The following is a 17,325-nucleotide window of genomic DNA, read 5'->3' on the forward strand; positions in this document are numbered from 1 at the left end:
AGAACTATTTTGTCTTTCTCCTTTCTAGTAGGACAACTTTATTTATCATCTGAATCACTGAATCACAACCCCCCAAATTATCTACCTGCCATTAGCTTTGCTACTCCTTTAATTTAGAGCATAGCCATTCCACCCTACGCTCAGAACTTTGTAAAAGGTAAATCTATAGTATGGCCTCCTAATGGAAACCCTTCTGTGACTCTCATAACCCTTATATGAAGTGCTACCTACCCTTTACCGACTCACCTCTCATCACCTATCCTTTTTTTCACTCCTATGCTTACTATACTGAATACATACAGCCCCCCATGTTGCCAAAGGATTTGTGCTTATTTCAATTTATAGTACAGTAACTCTAGCTGCCTAGTGCAGTGTCTTCTTTTGGTTCTCAGCCAATGTCCAGCCCATTCCCTTTCTGAAATGTTCTGCTTCTTCATTCATCTTTCACTTTAGATGTCACTTCCTTGGGGAAACTTCCCTGATCTGTTAGGACCACACTGTTACTTCCTTATGTAAGAACCCTAAGAAATAAAGAATATATTAACCTACACTAGCCTCCTAATTGTTCCTTTTTTCTACTAACATAAAAAAAACTCTTTGAGAACAAGCATTGTGCCTTGCTCATCAATGTAATTCCCAGAGCCTGGTATACTTATTAGTTCAGTACTTTTACTCCTAAGTATTCACTGAATAATATATCTTCCTGCTTTAAGTTTCTGTAGGCAAAACCTCATTGTAGACAAGTTCCTTGTTATACCTGCAGGGGACATGAGAGATGCTTAGTTCAGGACCATGATTACAATAGGAACTCAACAAAAAGTTGTTCATATTGATTTCTTTTTAACTCATCAATATGAACTAAGCGGTATAAATAAAACATAAATAAAATATGTACCCTCTCATTATGGGATTACTTCTAAATGATAACAGTGACAGTACAATTTGCCTGCAGAGAGAAGACTTTCTACCTAACTCTGCAAACACCAAGGTCCCTTTCCTGGCAAAGCTTCTAAGAACACCTACAGAGTTGTAAGTCCAGTAAGATGTCAAAAAAGATGCTGCAGATATCTTGCTTATGAGCACCTTCCTGGATCTAAAATTATATATTTTAAAAATGTCTTTGTTTATCATCAAACTATTTATCACCTAAATATGAAAAACTCTGAATCTAGATCCCCACTTCTTTAAAAAGATTGAAACTAGAAAATAAATCATAAGAATTTTATAAAAAGATTGTCGTCTTTGGAAGTTTTACTGTTGTTACATTTTCTGTTTTACGGCCTAAATTTTTTGAAGGCCAGGCCTAAATAGTCTAGTTTCACTACCCATTCATAGGGCAGTTTTTCTCAGCCAGTTGTAATTATGTTCATACACTGCCGCTCGGGTGGCTTGACCAAATCGCACCAGCAGTAGCAATCCCTGGCTATTTTGGTTTTGGAGATGTAAGAACCCTGATTTGTTAACCTCATAATTAGCTCCTAAACTTCATGCTTTTCAGACCCAAAGCCTAGACTACAGTTTGAAATCAGCACATTCTCACCCCAACTGCAGACTGGGTAAAACTGTCACTAAATAAATTAGAGGTGACAACTCAGTGGGCCAGTTCTGCATAGTCGCACCATGTATGCTCTTTTTCTGAGTATTAGCTAACTATTTATTTTTTAAGTTCCAGGGCTCAAATGAAGTGAAATAAGAATTCAGTCCATAAAGCACTATGGCATTCCCATTTAGTTCTGGTTCAGTAGTTGTATAAAGTATCGTGGCTTCACGTTACAGTAAATAATATCCAGTGCTTTCTAACCACCAATCAGCAGAAAATTATAGGTAGCTCAGGGTACGGTCAATATGATTTATTCTGGTTGAAAGGGACATAGTTCAATGTGTTTCAGATATCTACTTTGGATATCCATTATGTCTGCGCTACTGCAAATGCTAAACCCTATGGCACCTTTATCTTTTCATTACTTCTTACTGTAGAGTTGTGAATTATCCTACCTTGCTAAGTTGACTATTCAAAGGTTAAGTCTCACCTTCTTCTAGGTTAGTATTGGCAGCACCTGGAGACCCAGAGGTCAAATTCAAATTCAGTTAGTCATGTGGAATCTCTATGATGGAATTTATTTTTCACAACAGCCATGTTTCTCTGTTCATTTCCCTCCCAAATTTTCATTACTTCTTGCCAAATTCTCTCTCTTTTAATCTTTTAGTGAATTCTTGGCAATTTGCTTTTCAGTATTTTCTCTAGCATGTTAAATACAAAAACTACTAAGCAGTTATGGAAGAGAGCACACACCTTTCACCTGCTTCAGCCTACATGGTAAATATTTCTGCTGCAATGTCGTGTAATGTTTGTCAGGGTAGATGTTTACTTACTGAGGATCATTTTGTGGTTTGAAAAGCATCACACAATTTTGTGGAACCCAATTACATATCCTAAGCCACTGGCCTCTTCTACACATGCCCCATCCCTACTCCCCACCATACAGTATTATAAAAGTCAATTACTCTTCCAAACCTAGGTACTACTATAGAAAATGAGTCACTGAGTAGAGACAGTCCAATCACTTACTACCCAAACACTGGCTGGTCTAGAATTCTCTTGTCAGTGGGGATAAGTGAAGTTAAAGATAAAAGTGATGGAGGAAAGGTGGGCCAGAGAACAGTCTAAGCTGTCTCTCTCAGTATTGACACAGGACTATAATTTCATAAAGATATGTAATTTGTCTGGGGATTAATTATACTAATCCTTTTTTAAAGCTAGCACAGTTCCTAATGCTGGGTAGTGAAGCTTTAATTATCAAGGAAAACCCTAAAGACCATGAAGGAAAATGAAGAAACAGTCAATAGACGCAAGGATGCACAAGTGTTTTGCAAATGTCTTTCAATCACCTACAAGTCCTTTATACTATAATCTAGACTCAAATTCATTTTTATAAAGTTGGATATGAAGTTTTTCCCCCAAAGAGAGGTCAAAAGTAAAAAATACCAACATAACTTACTCATTTGAGACTGCGTGCTATAAATTATTATTCTACCAACACAGAACTACCACTGTGCCCTTCCCTGTGATAAAGGCTTTACTTGTCTTATCTAGTGAATAATTTCCAGCAACAAACTGATATCAGAAAACTATGTGAAATATGTTGTGCATGCATTGCCCTTCCAAACACACACACACACACACACACACACACACACACACACACACACACACACACACACACACCCCTACCTATTCCTAGGACATGAGCATCATGACATACATGGTACTTTGAAGACCTTAGATAGGAACAAAAACAAACATGAGGAAGAGGCCCCATCCTCATCTCTAATTCCAAGCCTCCATGCAGCACATGAGGAAACAGATCACCTTCAGCAGTCAAAATGAAAATGGAGTCATGAATGTTTGGATTTGGCAAGCAGGACTACCCACAAATTATACTGAGGGATTCTTGCGTTGGTGCCAAGCCAGTTAGCCATCAAGGACCCTGTGGGTATCTTGTGCTCCTGTGATCAAAGTTCCTACATGCTTAAAAGGGATTTATAGAGTTTATTTGAATATTCATAGAGATTATACTATATTGATGTTCTTTATGGACCTTATCCAAAATGTGAGCGTTTATGTAACAGAAACACAGACTCTTCAGTCACTACAAACCAGAGAGGCTCCTGATGGTTTTCTCTATTGTCAGAGAAGCACAATCATTTCTAGACGCTCACAAGTGTGTGCTTTAAAGAAAGTGTTTGCTCAGATGCTGAGACTAACATTCACAGAGCCTTTTCTGAGCAAAATTCTTTCAACTAACATGCTACCACAAACCATTTCCAAAACAGTCACCCAGTAAGGATTTACTATTGGGGTTGTCTCTGACACGGACTCTATTGGCAGCTTTTTGGTCACTTTCCCCTGGTGGGAGACTGCCTTGGCAGGCCACAGGGGAGAAGACACACTCAGTCCTGATGTGACTTGATGAGCTGGGGTGGATGGGAAGGGGAGTTTTCCTTTCCTAAGACATAGGAGAAGGGGGAAGAGAGAGGAAGGGTAGGATTGGGAGGTGAGGAGGGATGAGGTTACAATCAGGATGTAAAGTGAATAAATAAATAAATAAATAAATAAATAAATAAAATAATTATAATATAGACTATATTTATTAGTTCATTGTAAAACTACATTTGCCATTTTAAAGTTCAAGGTGATTTAAGAAAAATTCTGTGTGCCTTTGCCTTTCATAAGGTAATTAAAAATTCTAAGTGGTTGCAAAAAGCAGCAGGACAAAAAGGAACAAAGACTTAGAGATTCTTTAACATTAAAAAAGCTTTGACATTTAATTTAACTAAGAAAAATAAGGGTAATTTGTAAATTAAGAAGATAACCAATAACAACAATGATGCCAGTGGACATGTTAATATAGAAGGGGAAATTTTCAGGAGCCTCAACCCTAGACAAAGAACTACAAGCAGGGAAGGAATATTGAAGGTAGTCTACGTAACAACAATTAAAGAAAGAGAGGGCGTTAATTTGAATGAGAGCAAGGTGGAGGGGGATGTACATAACAGGGATGTACATAACAGGGATGTACATAACAGGGATGTACATAACAGGGATGTACATAACAGGGATGACATAACAGGGATGTACATAACAGGGATGTACATAACAGGGATGTACATAACAGGGATGTACATAACAGGGATGTACATAACAGGGATGTACATAACAGGGATGTACATAACAGGGATGTACATAACAGGGTCTGGAGGGAAAAAAGGGGAAATGTTAGAGATAGAACCTAGATACTCAGAATAAAGCATAGACTAATGAAATGGAAACAGTTACAAGAAATCATGAGGAATTTGGAGTATAACTAGGGATAAAATGATAGCTTAAGCAAGGGCCTGAATTCAATTTCTAGCATTGGAGGGGACAGAGCAGATGACAGTTTCAACACAGTTAATAGGAAGTTTTGGAGAATAATAAAAATGAAGTCATACTTGAAAGCATAACAAGAGGAAATATTCTAGAATTGAATAAAGATCTGTGTAAGAAATACTCTTAAAATGAGAAATAGGAATAATAACCATTTTATAAGTATTTATTAAGCCTTTACCTAGTATTTACCCTCCAAATCTCTGACCTTCCTACCTTTCTCTCATGTCTCTGTGTCCTTCTTGAAGCCATGACCCATGCTTGTCCCCTTTCTGGTAGTTGTTCAAAGACTCAGATCTCTTCATCTTTAACCTATTTATATCCTTCTAAAAATTATTTGTGGTACTAACTTATTCTCCATAAATGGCTATTTTTTACTGATGTCCTTTCATATGAATGAAAATTACATAGACATGACCTTCCTATTTTCCCACAATGTTTTTGCACACCTTTTGTCTCTTCTTGTCATCATGACCATAATCTGTGTAACTGAAATAGCTTCCTATTAGTCTCCGTCCTTCTAGCCACAGCGTGAACAGAGCACTACTATGCTGACAGTAATAATAATAATGAGTGCTTTGCTCTCTATGTAGTAGAGAACTGTCCTACAGCTATAGAAAAGGGAATATTAGACTTATATTGCAGAGGGGAAAATACCAGTATTTGAACAAGTTAAATAACATTATAACCCAGGTTTGTACAACTTCAAAGTATATGTTATTTATGTTGTGCTAAAACCTCACATGATATCCACTGGTTGGGCTTCAGACCCAGGAGAAATAGCTGAGGTGCCTTTTGAACCAAGGCAGACCTGGCCTCCATGTTCTCCCAGCATCCCTCTTGGCCCTACCTGCTACAGGGCATAGCTGGAATACCCTGTCCTCCACCCCGAACTCTCCAGCCCACTGGCAGGCCTTTCCTTCCCCCAGAGGCTCTTCACTATATAATCCAGACATTTTTGTTCACCTCTCTCCCCTTTATCTCTCTCTGCAGGCACACTTTTCTGTCTCCTCATGCACGGCAACTTCTCTGGTTCTGTTCTTTGGGACTGGTGAATCTAGCAAGAGCTGCTCCCAATAAACCTGCATTTATATACTTTAACTTGTCTTGAATGGCTCATTTAATACCTACTCCCTGGCATGATTCTTATCACCGCCTTAAATCTGCTCTCCATCACCACAGAGTGACAGGGGTAAATGTCAAACCTCTAGCAGCACTCTTGAATTCAAAGTTCTTCGAGATGAAATCCCAAGACTAGCTCCCCAACTCCATCCCTGCTCAGTCAGCCTCCTTAATTACACTCTGGCTCTGCCAAGATGCTTATAACCCCCTGTATTAAGGAAGTGGTTCCAAGCCCCAAGTTTCTATTCAATTTCTTTCATACATAATGTTATTTATCTTTTGGACTTACTCTTCAAGAAGCCTTCTCTTAGAGACAGGCTTCCTGAATTACCCAAGTAGGCTCAAAGCCCATCACTGACAGTAACCCAACAATTGCCATATTATATAGGAATTGGAACCTTAGGTATGTATCCCCAAATTTTATCTTATAAATCCTTTGACATGATGATTGACTAAGTTTTCCCGTGATACACACCATAACCCTCCTACAGTAAAGTCAGTTTTTATTGTTAATTTGACACAACTGAGGTCACTTGGAAGAAGAAATCTCAGTTGGGAGATTGCCCAGGCTGACTGGTCTGTGGCTATCTGAGGGACATTGTCTTGACTGCTAATTGATGTAAGAGAACCCAGCCTGCCTGTGGGCAGTGCCACTTCCTGGCAGGTAGTCTAGGCTGTATGACAAAGCTAGCAGGGCATAAGCCTGTTAGTAAGACAAAGAGCATTCCTTCCTGGCTTCTGCTTCAAGTTCCTCCTTGAGTTCCTTACACTGACTCCCTCAGTGATAGACTGTGACCCTGAAGTATAAGCCACATAATCCCTTTCCTCCCCTAAGTTGCTTTTAATCAAAATTATAGTACCAAAAATCAAACCAGAACAGTCTGACATAAAGGAACCATGCAGATAACTGTTGTGAGTATAAAACACACACACACACACACACACGCACACACACACACACAGGAAGTGGGATTACTTCCAACTCTCACTGATATTGAATGAGCAGAGATCCAATATGTCCACATTCCCCAAGCCCCTCCCCCCCGCATCTGCTATCATTTGATTTCTACCATAGATAGATAACAAACTTCTGTTAACTATGTCATGCAAGCCAAAAACTTTAAAACGCCACTGTTGTCATTTTTCCCATGACCAGTGATGCCAATACCAAGCTCATATTCATTTCATTACTCTTTGGTTTCATGGCTCTCATTTCTTCCTTACCCACTCTGTCTCCACAGTATTCACTCACTAAGAGCAGCTGGTTCTCAATGTACTTCTCCTGTTTTTCTCTGTAGAAAACAAAAATAATGTTCCCTGAAAGAATTTTGAACCAAATGCTCTGTTGGGCACCAATTTCCTCACTTAAACTTAACAATCAGACCCAATTCATCTGCTTCTTAAATCCAGCCTAACTTTTTCTCTGCTTTTTATCATAGCTCTAATATTACTAATAGAGGATCCTTGGGGTCACGAGCCTTTCTTGTGATCTCTACAGAGAACCATTTCATCAAGAATATTACCCTCTTCTCCATTTGGAGGTTACTTCTTAGCAGACACAGCTGGAGTTTCTGGGGTTTTTGTTGTTGTTGTTGTTGTTGTTTTGTTGTTGTTGTTTTACTCCTAAAACATTTTTGTTTTTTGTTTTTTTTTCAATTAAATTAATTACTGATCTGTTTCTACCACTTTTGGTATACTGTATAAAAATACAACAAGTCTTAGTAGGTGTTTTCTAGATAGAGACTATTTATTTCTACTTTAAAATGTCTTTAGAGCTGCCAGTATATGCTTGGGTATAGAGCCATTCAGTGGGAGCACTGATTAAACACCGAGGGTTAAACAGGAGTGTAGATAAGGGTGGGGAAGTGGTTGGAGGCAGTATGGAAGAATTTAAAAGGAAGGCAGTGGGGAAATGAATTAGAAAAACCACATTGGATCCTTTTAAGAAATTCTCAATAAATTCCCTTTATATAAAATGTAAAACAGGAGAAATTATGGCAACAGATTAATGGTTGCTTAGAGCTGGCACAGACACACACACACATACACACACACACACACACACACACACACACACACACACAATTTGACTCTTAATGGGTATGGAGTTTCTTTTAGAGATATTAAAACAGTGACTATCATTGCACAACCCTTTTAATATACTAAAATACATAAATCATATGCCATAAAAGAATTTTAATATGACCTTGTAACCAAAAGAAAAAATAATATACTTTTGACTCTCCTCCTTTTATTATTTTTAACAGCATTTTTTATATATAATTTAATACCATATAATACTCCATTATTAATACAGGAACCTTTCAAAATACACATAATCTTCTTCAACTAATACTCCCTTGACCTACCCATGTTGCAAATACTAGTCCCATGGATGAGAGACTCACAGATATAAATTTAATACCAGTAATGTATAAATGCTATATTTGGGTTGTATACGTTTTTATAGATTGACTTTGGGGACTCAGAATACCATCTGTAAAATCATTTATATGGGAAAATACATATTCAAAGCAAAAACTAAATCTAGCAAGAACTATCACCCCTCCTCACCCCTTAGGCCCCATAAATAAGCCAGGTAAAATGTATCACTTCCTCCAGTTCTTGCCCACAAAGACCCTTCTAGAAACAGATCTTTCTCTGGTAACAGACCCAGAATATGTCAACTTCCAGATTGTAAAAGAAGGGGTTTTGAGAAATCATGGATATCTTCTTCAAGTTTAACCCAATGCCTTACAGGATAGCTTCTCCTTCTACAGTGGTCTCAGCGTACACACAAAATACTACTGTTGATCATGAAGAGTGTTGGCTTGTTTGTTTTTCACATGATCCTGCCATGCAATCCAAACGGGCCTGGAACTCAGTGTACAGCAAAGACTGGGTTCAACGTCATGATCTTGCTTCAGTCTCCTGAGTATTAGGATTGCACTCATGACGTATGATACCCAGTGTGTAAAGAATTTTTATCTCTACAAAACCCAAATGCAATAAAAAAAAAACCTGCATCTATTTATAAATGTGTAAGCTTAAAGTAGGAATCATGGGTTTTATTTATGACCCACTGGCTATAGCTTACTCCTAGAGGCATGCTTGATTTATAGTCTGAAGATTTAATGAGCACAGTCAGTGCAGCAGTTGGAATGTAAATATCCACAGTGGTGTCCCGTGTCGTGTCTGAACACCTAACCTGCAGCTGGGCGAGGCTCAGGAGGGTACACAAGCTTAGGAGGAGGAGGAGGAGCTATACTGGAGGACGCAGCCTACTAGGACCTGACCTTGATGCACAGCCTCGGCCCCATTTCCAGTTCTCTGTCTGCTTCTGAACGTGGATGCGCCATGTGACTAGCCATCCTCCTGTTCTTGCTACTCACTTGCCTCAGCGGACAGTATCCTCCTGTTACAGCAACCTGAACTAAACCCAGCCTTTCTCAAGCTGCACTGTCATTGGATTTTATCATAACAATGAGACAAGTAGCTAATACAATCAGCATTTTTCATAAATGTGGTTACCTCCTGTAGTTGGCAAGCTTTGACGACGCTCTTATATCTGTACTCATCATAGGAAACACCAAAGATGATATTTTCTTTGATAGTACCCGGCATAATCCAAGAAAACTGAGAGCAGAATGAAATTCTTCCACTGTGCTTAATCTTTCCCTCTGAAGCTTCCAGTTCTCCCAAAATCATCATCAGGAGTGATGTCTACAAATAAAAATCATTGCTAAGTTGTTTGATCAAATTACTTAGTTTTACTTGCCTCTAAGTATTCTAATCAGAAGTCTTCCAATGTTTAAAGAGTCTATTACCACATTTGATTATAGAATTTTTGAGAACATCATGATTGAAGAACCTTTCTAGGCACCTAAAAATACAAAGGGAATGGAAGATATTGGCAACACAGAGGGAAATGCACTACATTCATGATCAAAGTTCACAAAGAGTTGAGTCCCTATTTAAATATGCTGGGATTGGTTTGCAGGTGTGTGCTTGGTAGCAGTGAACGTTTCTTGAGAGCACACTGGAAGGTACTGCCTCTATGCTCTATAACTATATGAGTGTGTTTATTCATCACAATAAACTAATGTCGGTTCAGTGTTATCTTCCTCTTTAAATGGATATTAGGCTGACAAGAAGCACATCCAGACAGCCTTCCTCACTTTTTGTGACAACCCAAGAAATAAGCTAAAAGAACTATCATAAAATGAAGACTTTTCAATATTATTCACACAAAATAAGGAAGTACTTCCATCTTATTAAGAAAATTTGTTTTCATCTTTAATGAATGCTAAAAGTTAAATGCTAAAAATTTTAATGCTTTCTTTGTGTGCCACTTTTCTATAATTATAAAAATAAAAAAGTAAGAAAAGAACTAAAATATTTTATGTGCCCTCACAAGAAGAGTCCTTAGTAAAAACCAAGTATATATAAACCAGGCAACAGAGAAGGGTGAGAAATAGAAAATGTATCTCCTTAAGAAAAGCTGAATGTCAAGTGTGTGTGTATATGTGTGTGTGTGTGTGTGTGTGTGTGTGTGTGTGTGTGTGTGTGTGCCTAAATGTGAATATGTGGGTGCCTGTACCCTTCTGTGTGTATGTGAAGGCCAGAGCAGAACATCTGGTATATTCTATGTCTCTTCTTGTTGTCTTGAGGTAAAGTTTCTCAGTGAACCAAAACTTGTAGTTGCAGCTACACTGGCTGCCAGTGATCTCCTAAGATTCCAGTGTCTTGGCCTCTCAATCAATGTACAGGTTGCCGACGCCCACTTAAGAAAAAATTTAATGTGGGAGTTTGGAATTCAAGCTCAGGTCGCTGCGTTTATACAGAAAGTACTCTTAACCCACTACACCATTTAGTAGAAAGAAAAATAGCTAGTAAGGGAAAGGAAAGTACTGATTTTATCAGAATTCCTTATGTGTTAAAAATGTAAAAAAAAAAAAAGCATGCATAAATAGTATAAATGTCACCAATAGAACAAAGTACAAACTTTTCTAAAAATCATAATTTAGATATTCCTTAGTATTCTTGAATTGGTAGAATATAGCATACTACAAAAAAATTGCTTTTCTTTTCTCACTTAACTAGATATCTTTAAAAAAATTATAACCAAAGACTAAAAAGCTTTAATACATGTCCATGCTGGTCTGAAAATACCTATATAAAACGTCTGTAAATATATGATGGTACATCTTACAAGTTATTAAATTGAGAGGTAAAAATTAACCTTGAATGTTAATATTTCAGTTATTAAAACCTATATAGTGGCTAGACCCTTTTCCCAGTCACATAATAAAGTTTTCTTTCCTATTATTACAAAAAAGCAGTTTCACACTGACTGAGTTATCATACTCCACGTACCTCTGTTTTCATAGCAACTTTTCCGGAGAGGCCAGAGCAGTCTCAGAATACAATTACTTATTCATCAGTTTTTCATAGAATTGCCTTAGGGTCAATTATCAGTAACTTGTAATCAATAATTCATTATTACAAAGCTATGTTTACATGTACTTTACATATTGATCTTAAGTATATGAACAAGTCATTTTTAAAATTTTGTATAACACAAAATTGCTCTTCTAAGCAAATAGTCTGGTTTAGGTCATTTGTGGCTATTTTGTATCAGTTTAGACTCCTGTAGCATCATTTTCTTTTAATAGTGAAAATTGCTAATAATTCCATATCAGAAAGGGAAGGAAAAATAACACTTGAGGAGCAAGCTTTTCTGTAAGAAGAAAATATAAAACTACAGCTACTTTATTTAAAAAGCCCATGCCACTTATAGGAAAACTACTGAAAAGAAAAATAAGCAGAATGTACAATAATTAGAATTGTTTGTGGATTTTATTTCTAAAATCTCAGATAAAACTCTTCAAAATAAAGCTGTCCCTCCTTAATATACTAATATAAAATAGAAACAAATTCCCTTTCAGGAGCTTCAATTTTCATTTTTATTTTATAACAGCCCACCTTCCTTTTTTCTCTCTTCCCTCTGTTTTTTCCTCCTTTGCTGTCACACTCATTCCTTCCTTATATCCTGGAATAGACTTTAGGGACTTACATGTTTGTGCATTACTGAAGGATACTCTAAAATGGTACTCTAACAGCAACAAGATCTGCTTCATAGATCTCCACAGCGAATACTTGCTGCCCAACATTAGGAAGCACATACTCAAGTCAAATTTCATTTCTTTGGTCTTTCACTGTGTTATTTAGGTAACTACTAGAAATCAAGTGTCTACTACTATCTGAGCCTCACGACAAAGCCTCTTGGCAGGGAAATTAGATCTTTGCAGTTTTCCCTTCTAGCAGATTAGATTTTGTCAGATGTCTCTCCAAAGACCATAAATTTATATAAGCACAATAGACTGTTCTTGGGACTGGGTGGGGAGTAGGATAGCCACTGAATAACATTTTTTAAAAAAATCTTTCACTTGAGATATGGTATACAACAAGGAAGACGGGGTCCATTCAACAAAACATCTATAAATTAAAAGAGGTCATATACATACATACATACATACATACATACATACATACATACATACACGAAAGAGAGAGGAGAGACGGGGGAGAAAGAGAAAAAGAGAGAAAGAGAGAGAGAGAGAAAGAGAGAGAGAGAGAGAGAGAGAGAGAGAGAGAGAGAGAGAGAGAGAGAGAAAGAGAGAGATATCAAATCTAAACCATGATATTTTTTGTACCGGCTCTGAAACTTAGATCTGTAGTAAATAATGTTTAAAGGGATAGTTTTTAAACCAGTAGTTTACTGAAAGTCCTCTATATGTATGATAAGGTTAAATTTTATACAAAATATAAAGATATAGAAAAAAGTCACAAGAAATAATGTGAATAACTAAAATCCTGACCAAAATATTAATGAAACAACTTATATTTTAAGGAAACATTACACTCAAATATTCCTATGCTGATAAAATAATTTCTCTGAAATATTGCATATACTGCAAACTAAAGAAAATGGAGAAATGAATGGTAAACTTAATTCTTAATGAAGAGGAATATCACCCTCCCAAAAGACTGTCCTAGCAATATACAACACTTATATTGGTACAACAGTGGCATCCTTAGGGTAACCAACAGCTCTGTAATTGAACCCAAGGTCAACTCATTAAGACTATTGAATTCATACCTAGTAATCTAGTAATGTAAGCCTAACTAACTACCTGGTGATGTCGTGGCCCTTAGAAGAGATGCTACCACTGCCATATTTGTAAACTAATACAATTTCTGAGTTCCCAGTACTTATCTTTATACACACAGATAAGTATAGTTCTCACCTCTTTTATCAAAGTCACATTGCAGTACATGGAAACTATTGCAGAGATTCACAACTAGTCAAAAAGCAGAGACTAATTGATCATGGGGTACCCAGCCCCAATAGATACATCCACAATGCAACCTCAATAGTTTAGGCTCAAGGCAAATTGTGGAGGAAAAAGCTGAAAGATCATAAGAGTCAGAGAACTGAGATGTTGCTACACGTATCAAAAATAAAAATAAAAAACCAAAAACTGTTACCCAAACAAGTCCTACATGATGACATCATCAGTTGACACAGTGACCTAGGTCCCATCCCCTAGAAGAAAAATTACAGGCAAACAAATGCTGTTGAGAGGGAGAATCAATTTTCTCCAGAAATGAGCTCCTAGATAGCTTTTCCAATTTCAGGTGATCAGTTCTAAACACATGTGCATGTAGACAACACAAAATAGATCCAGTACATTATATATAGTAATAATAATAAACAAAACAGAGGCGGTGAATCTGAATGGGAGTGAGGAGGGGAAAGAGTTGGAACAGGAAGGTTAGAGATGGAGAAAGGGAATGGAAATTATGTAAACACAGTATTCATGTATGAATTTGTCAAAAAATTAAAATTTTAAAGAGACAGTACCTTTCCCGCTCCAGTAGATCCTGTAATAGCCAACATTTCTCCTTTCTCTATCTTAAAACTGATGTTTTTCAACACAGGATTTCCCAGAAGACAGAGATGACCAAAATTGAGGTGGTTATCGCCATTAACACCAAGGTGGTTATCACCATTGGAAAGCTTTCTGTCCTTATTGCTTAGGTGTACTTTCTCCAATAACTCCCCAAATCCCTAGACACATCAAAAAGAAGCGTTTTCAGATATTTTCTTTTTTCTCAGTATTTTATTTATTCACTCTACATCCCAATCGCAGGCCCCTTCCTCCTCTCCTCCCGTCTCGCCCTCCCATCGTCTTCCCCCATTTCTCCTTCCCCTTCTCCTGCCCTGTACCCGCCTGCCCCAACACACCAAGTCACATCAGGGCTAAGTGCAGCCCCTTTAACTGACGCCAGACAAGGCCGTTCAGCTAGGGGAACGTGATCCAAAAGCAGGCCCCCAAGACCATGTCAGAGACAGCCCTGCTCCCAGTTGCTAGGCAATATACAACAAGCCATTAACCAATATCAAACTAAATGGAAAGAAGCTTAAAATAATTCTATTAAAATCAGGGGCAAAACAAGGCTGTCCCCACTATCCACATCTATTCAACATAGTAAATGAAGTCCTAGCTAGTGCAATAAGACAACTAAAGGAGATCAAGGGGATACAAATTAGAAAGGAAGACGGCAAAGTATCTCTATTGGCAGATGATATGACAGTATAGACAAGCGACCCCCAAAATTCTGCCAGAGAACTCCTCCAGCTGATGAACACCTTCAGCAAAGTAGCCAGATACAAAATTAACTTGAAATCAGTAACCTCCTGTATACAAATGATAAATGGGCTGAGAAAGAAATTAGGGAAACAACAGCCTTCACAACAGCCACAAGTAATATAAAATATATTATAACTCTAACCAAGCAAGTGAAAGACCTGTATGACAAGAACTTCAAGTCTCTGGGGAAAAAAAAAGAAGTTGAAGAAGATAACTAAAGATAGATAGATAGATCTCCCATGTTAATGGATCAGTATGATTAATATATTAAAAACGGCCATCTTACCAAAAGCAATCTACAGATTCAGTGCAATTCACAGATAATTTTATGATCAGTTTAAGAAAAACACAGTTCAGAATCTATTATAATACATATGTATTGTTAAATTAATTTATAATATATAATTAAAATGCACATGGTTTTAAAGGCTAAAGTGTTTGTGTGTGTGTGTGTGTGTGTGAGAGAGAGAGAGAGAGAGAGAGAGAGAGAGAGAGAGAGAGAGAGAGAGAGAAAGAGAGAGAGAGAGAGAGATACCAACACTATAGAAAAGAAGAACATGTACATATATCCTTTTTCCCTACAGACTTGGTATATAAACATTAATTTATGTTCAGCAAAATATATGAGGCCAGTGTTATAATCTTCCTCTTTTAAAACTGTAGACACTGACTCAGAAGGATAAATGATCAGTCACAATATGTAGTTCACAGAGTGGAATTACAATGCAAACCTAACTTCTGTTCTGTCACACAGGTAGTTCCACTCAACTCTCATCAGAGAACTGTCTTTCTTCAATGTTAAAAAAAAGGGAAGGAAGGGAGGGGCGGGGGGCAGGGTGAGCAATCTAGAAAACTTAGTTAAATAATTCAACCCATTAGAGAATGAGGCATGAGTAGATAATTACAATGTGTGAGAATCGACAATTAAAAATATTCCTAAGTCCTAAGGAAGTATTGAGCAGAGCAACTGATTTAACATTTACTTATTAAGTAATACACATGCTTGCGCCATTACATGTTAGTGGGATTTCACAAGACCAGGAAGTAGTCTTACGTAGGTGGTCTAGGAAGATGGAACCTCATACACAATGAATAGGACATCAATCTAGTAATGTCTCAGATCGGTGTCAGATACTTGTGCCCACTACTTCTTATTTGTTGTTGCAGAGGAACTTATGTCAGAAAATATGAAATATATAAGAAATAAAAAAAATCATGTATAGCTGTATGATAGGGACTACAATCACATTTCGCATCTGAGTTGGAACACTTCCTTTTCCTAGGGTTGGTTTTTTTCCTGGGGTGGGGGGGGGGTTAAAGACAGGGTTTTTCTGTGTAGACCTGGTTTCCCAGGAACTTACTCTGTAGACCAGGCTGGCCTTGAACACAGAGATCTGCCAACCTCTTTTTTCTGAGTACTTGGACTGAAGGCATTTGCACCATCACTCAGCAATCCCTCCTTTTTATATCTATCTATCTATCTATCTATCTATCTATCTATCTATCATATTTTTCGGACCATAAGATACACTTTCTTCCCCAAAAAAGTGGCAGGGGTGGAGGGAAATAGGGTACACCTTTTGGTCTAATTGCTGGTTTTACTGTTTTTCTGCTCTAAAAATTGAGTGCATCTTATGGCCCAGTGCATCTTATACTTGGAAAAATACAGTATCTATGTATTCATAAAAATTGTAAAGTGTATGGTCTGTTTGTTCTTGATACTTACTTTAAAAACATTTTCACATTCATTAAACACTCTTAAAGTTAATTTCAATGTATAAACTCTAGAATTTTTCTACTGGATGGTTTAGCTTTTAGTATAATCAATAACATTGTGATAGAAATACAGAAGGGTATGGTTTTTGTTGTTATTTAAGAGAAACTCCTGTAAGTGGACCAAATAATATGTAAATTTCTCCAGCTATGTATGATAATTGTTAAGGACAATAATGGGGGTAACACATGGGAAATAGTTTTGTAGACATTAAAATAACAGTTCCTTCTCCCACCTTTTTCTTCTTCCCTTTCTTTTCCTCATACTTTTTATCTTTTCATTTTTCAGTGCTGGAAAATGAACCCAGGCCATTGCCCATGCTAGGCAATTAGTCTGTCACGAGTTATACCTCTACCCCTTTATTTGTGTCCTCAAGTAAGTACATATGTGCAGTATGGTGACTTAGAAATGGCTCTGGGGTCTGAGAAACCGAGGCTGACATTAGCTCTGTCCTAGCTATTTGAGTAGCCTTCTTACTTAAAGGCCTTACCTCAGTTGCCTAATATGTAAATATAAATTTTATCTAATCAGAGTTTGGTGTATAACTCACCACAGATTTGCCTGTCAGGTGTTACTATCAAAGGGGATGGAGAATATTCTAGAACAAGCATGACAGTAAAGCTTGAGGAGTAATGATTATGATGTATATGAGGAGTATGCAAGATATTTAGAATAGCATGCATGAAATCCAGGATTGAAACTAGGACCAAAGATTTGCATTTTCATGTCCTCAGTTCACTGGCGCTGAGCCTGGATGAGGTTACCCACACCACATAGAGAGTAAA

The 17,325-nt window shown here is 37.3% G+C and overlaps 1 protein-coding gene across 2 annotated transcripts in view; it reads right to left on the reverse strand.

Moving 5' to 3' along the window:
* The window catches only part of CFTR (CF transmembrane conductance regulator), a 146,869-nt gene that overhangs the window by 68,290 nt on the left and 61,254 nt on the right, over positions 1-17,325 (reverse strand). For both annotated transcript variants that reach the window (XM_084785182.1, XM_084785181.1), the window contains 2 exons: positions 13,977-14,183; positions 9,581-9,772 (listed from right to left, as the gene is read on the reverse strand). In XM_084785182.1, coding sequence (XP_084641308.1) covers positions 9,581-9,772; positions 13,977-14,183 — 399 coding nt within the window. The remainder of the gene's footprint in view (positions 1-9,580; positions 9,773-13,976; positions 14,184-17,325) is intronic.

Source organism: Acomys minous (assembly GCF_964271855.1).
Source record: "Acomys minous genome assembly, chromosome: 6".
In the NCBI taxonomy this organism is placed as follows: domain Eukaryota; kingdom Metazoa; phylum Chordata; class Mammalia; order Rodentia; family Muridae; genus Acomys; species Acomys minous.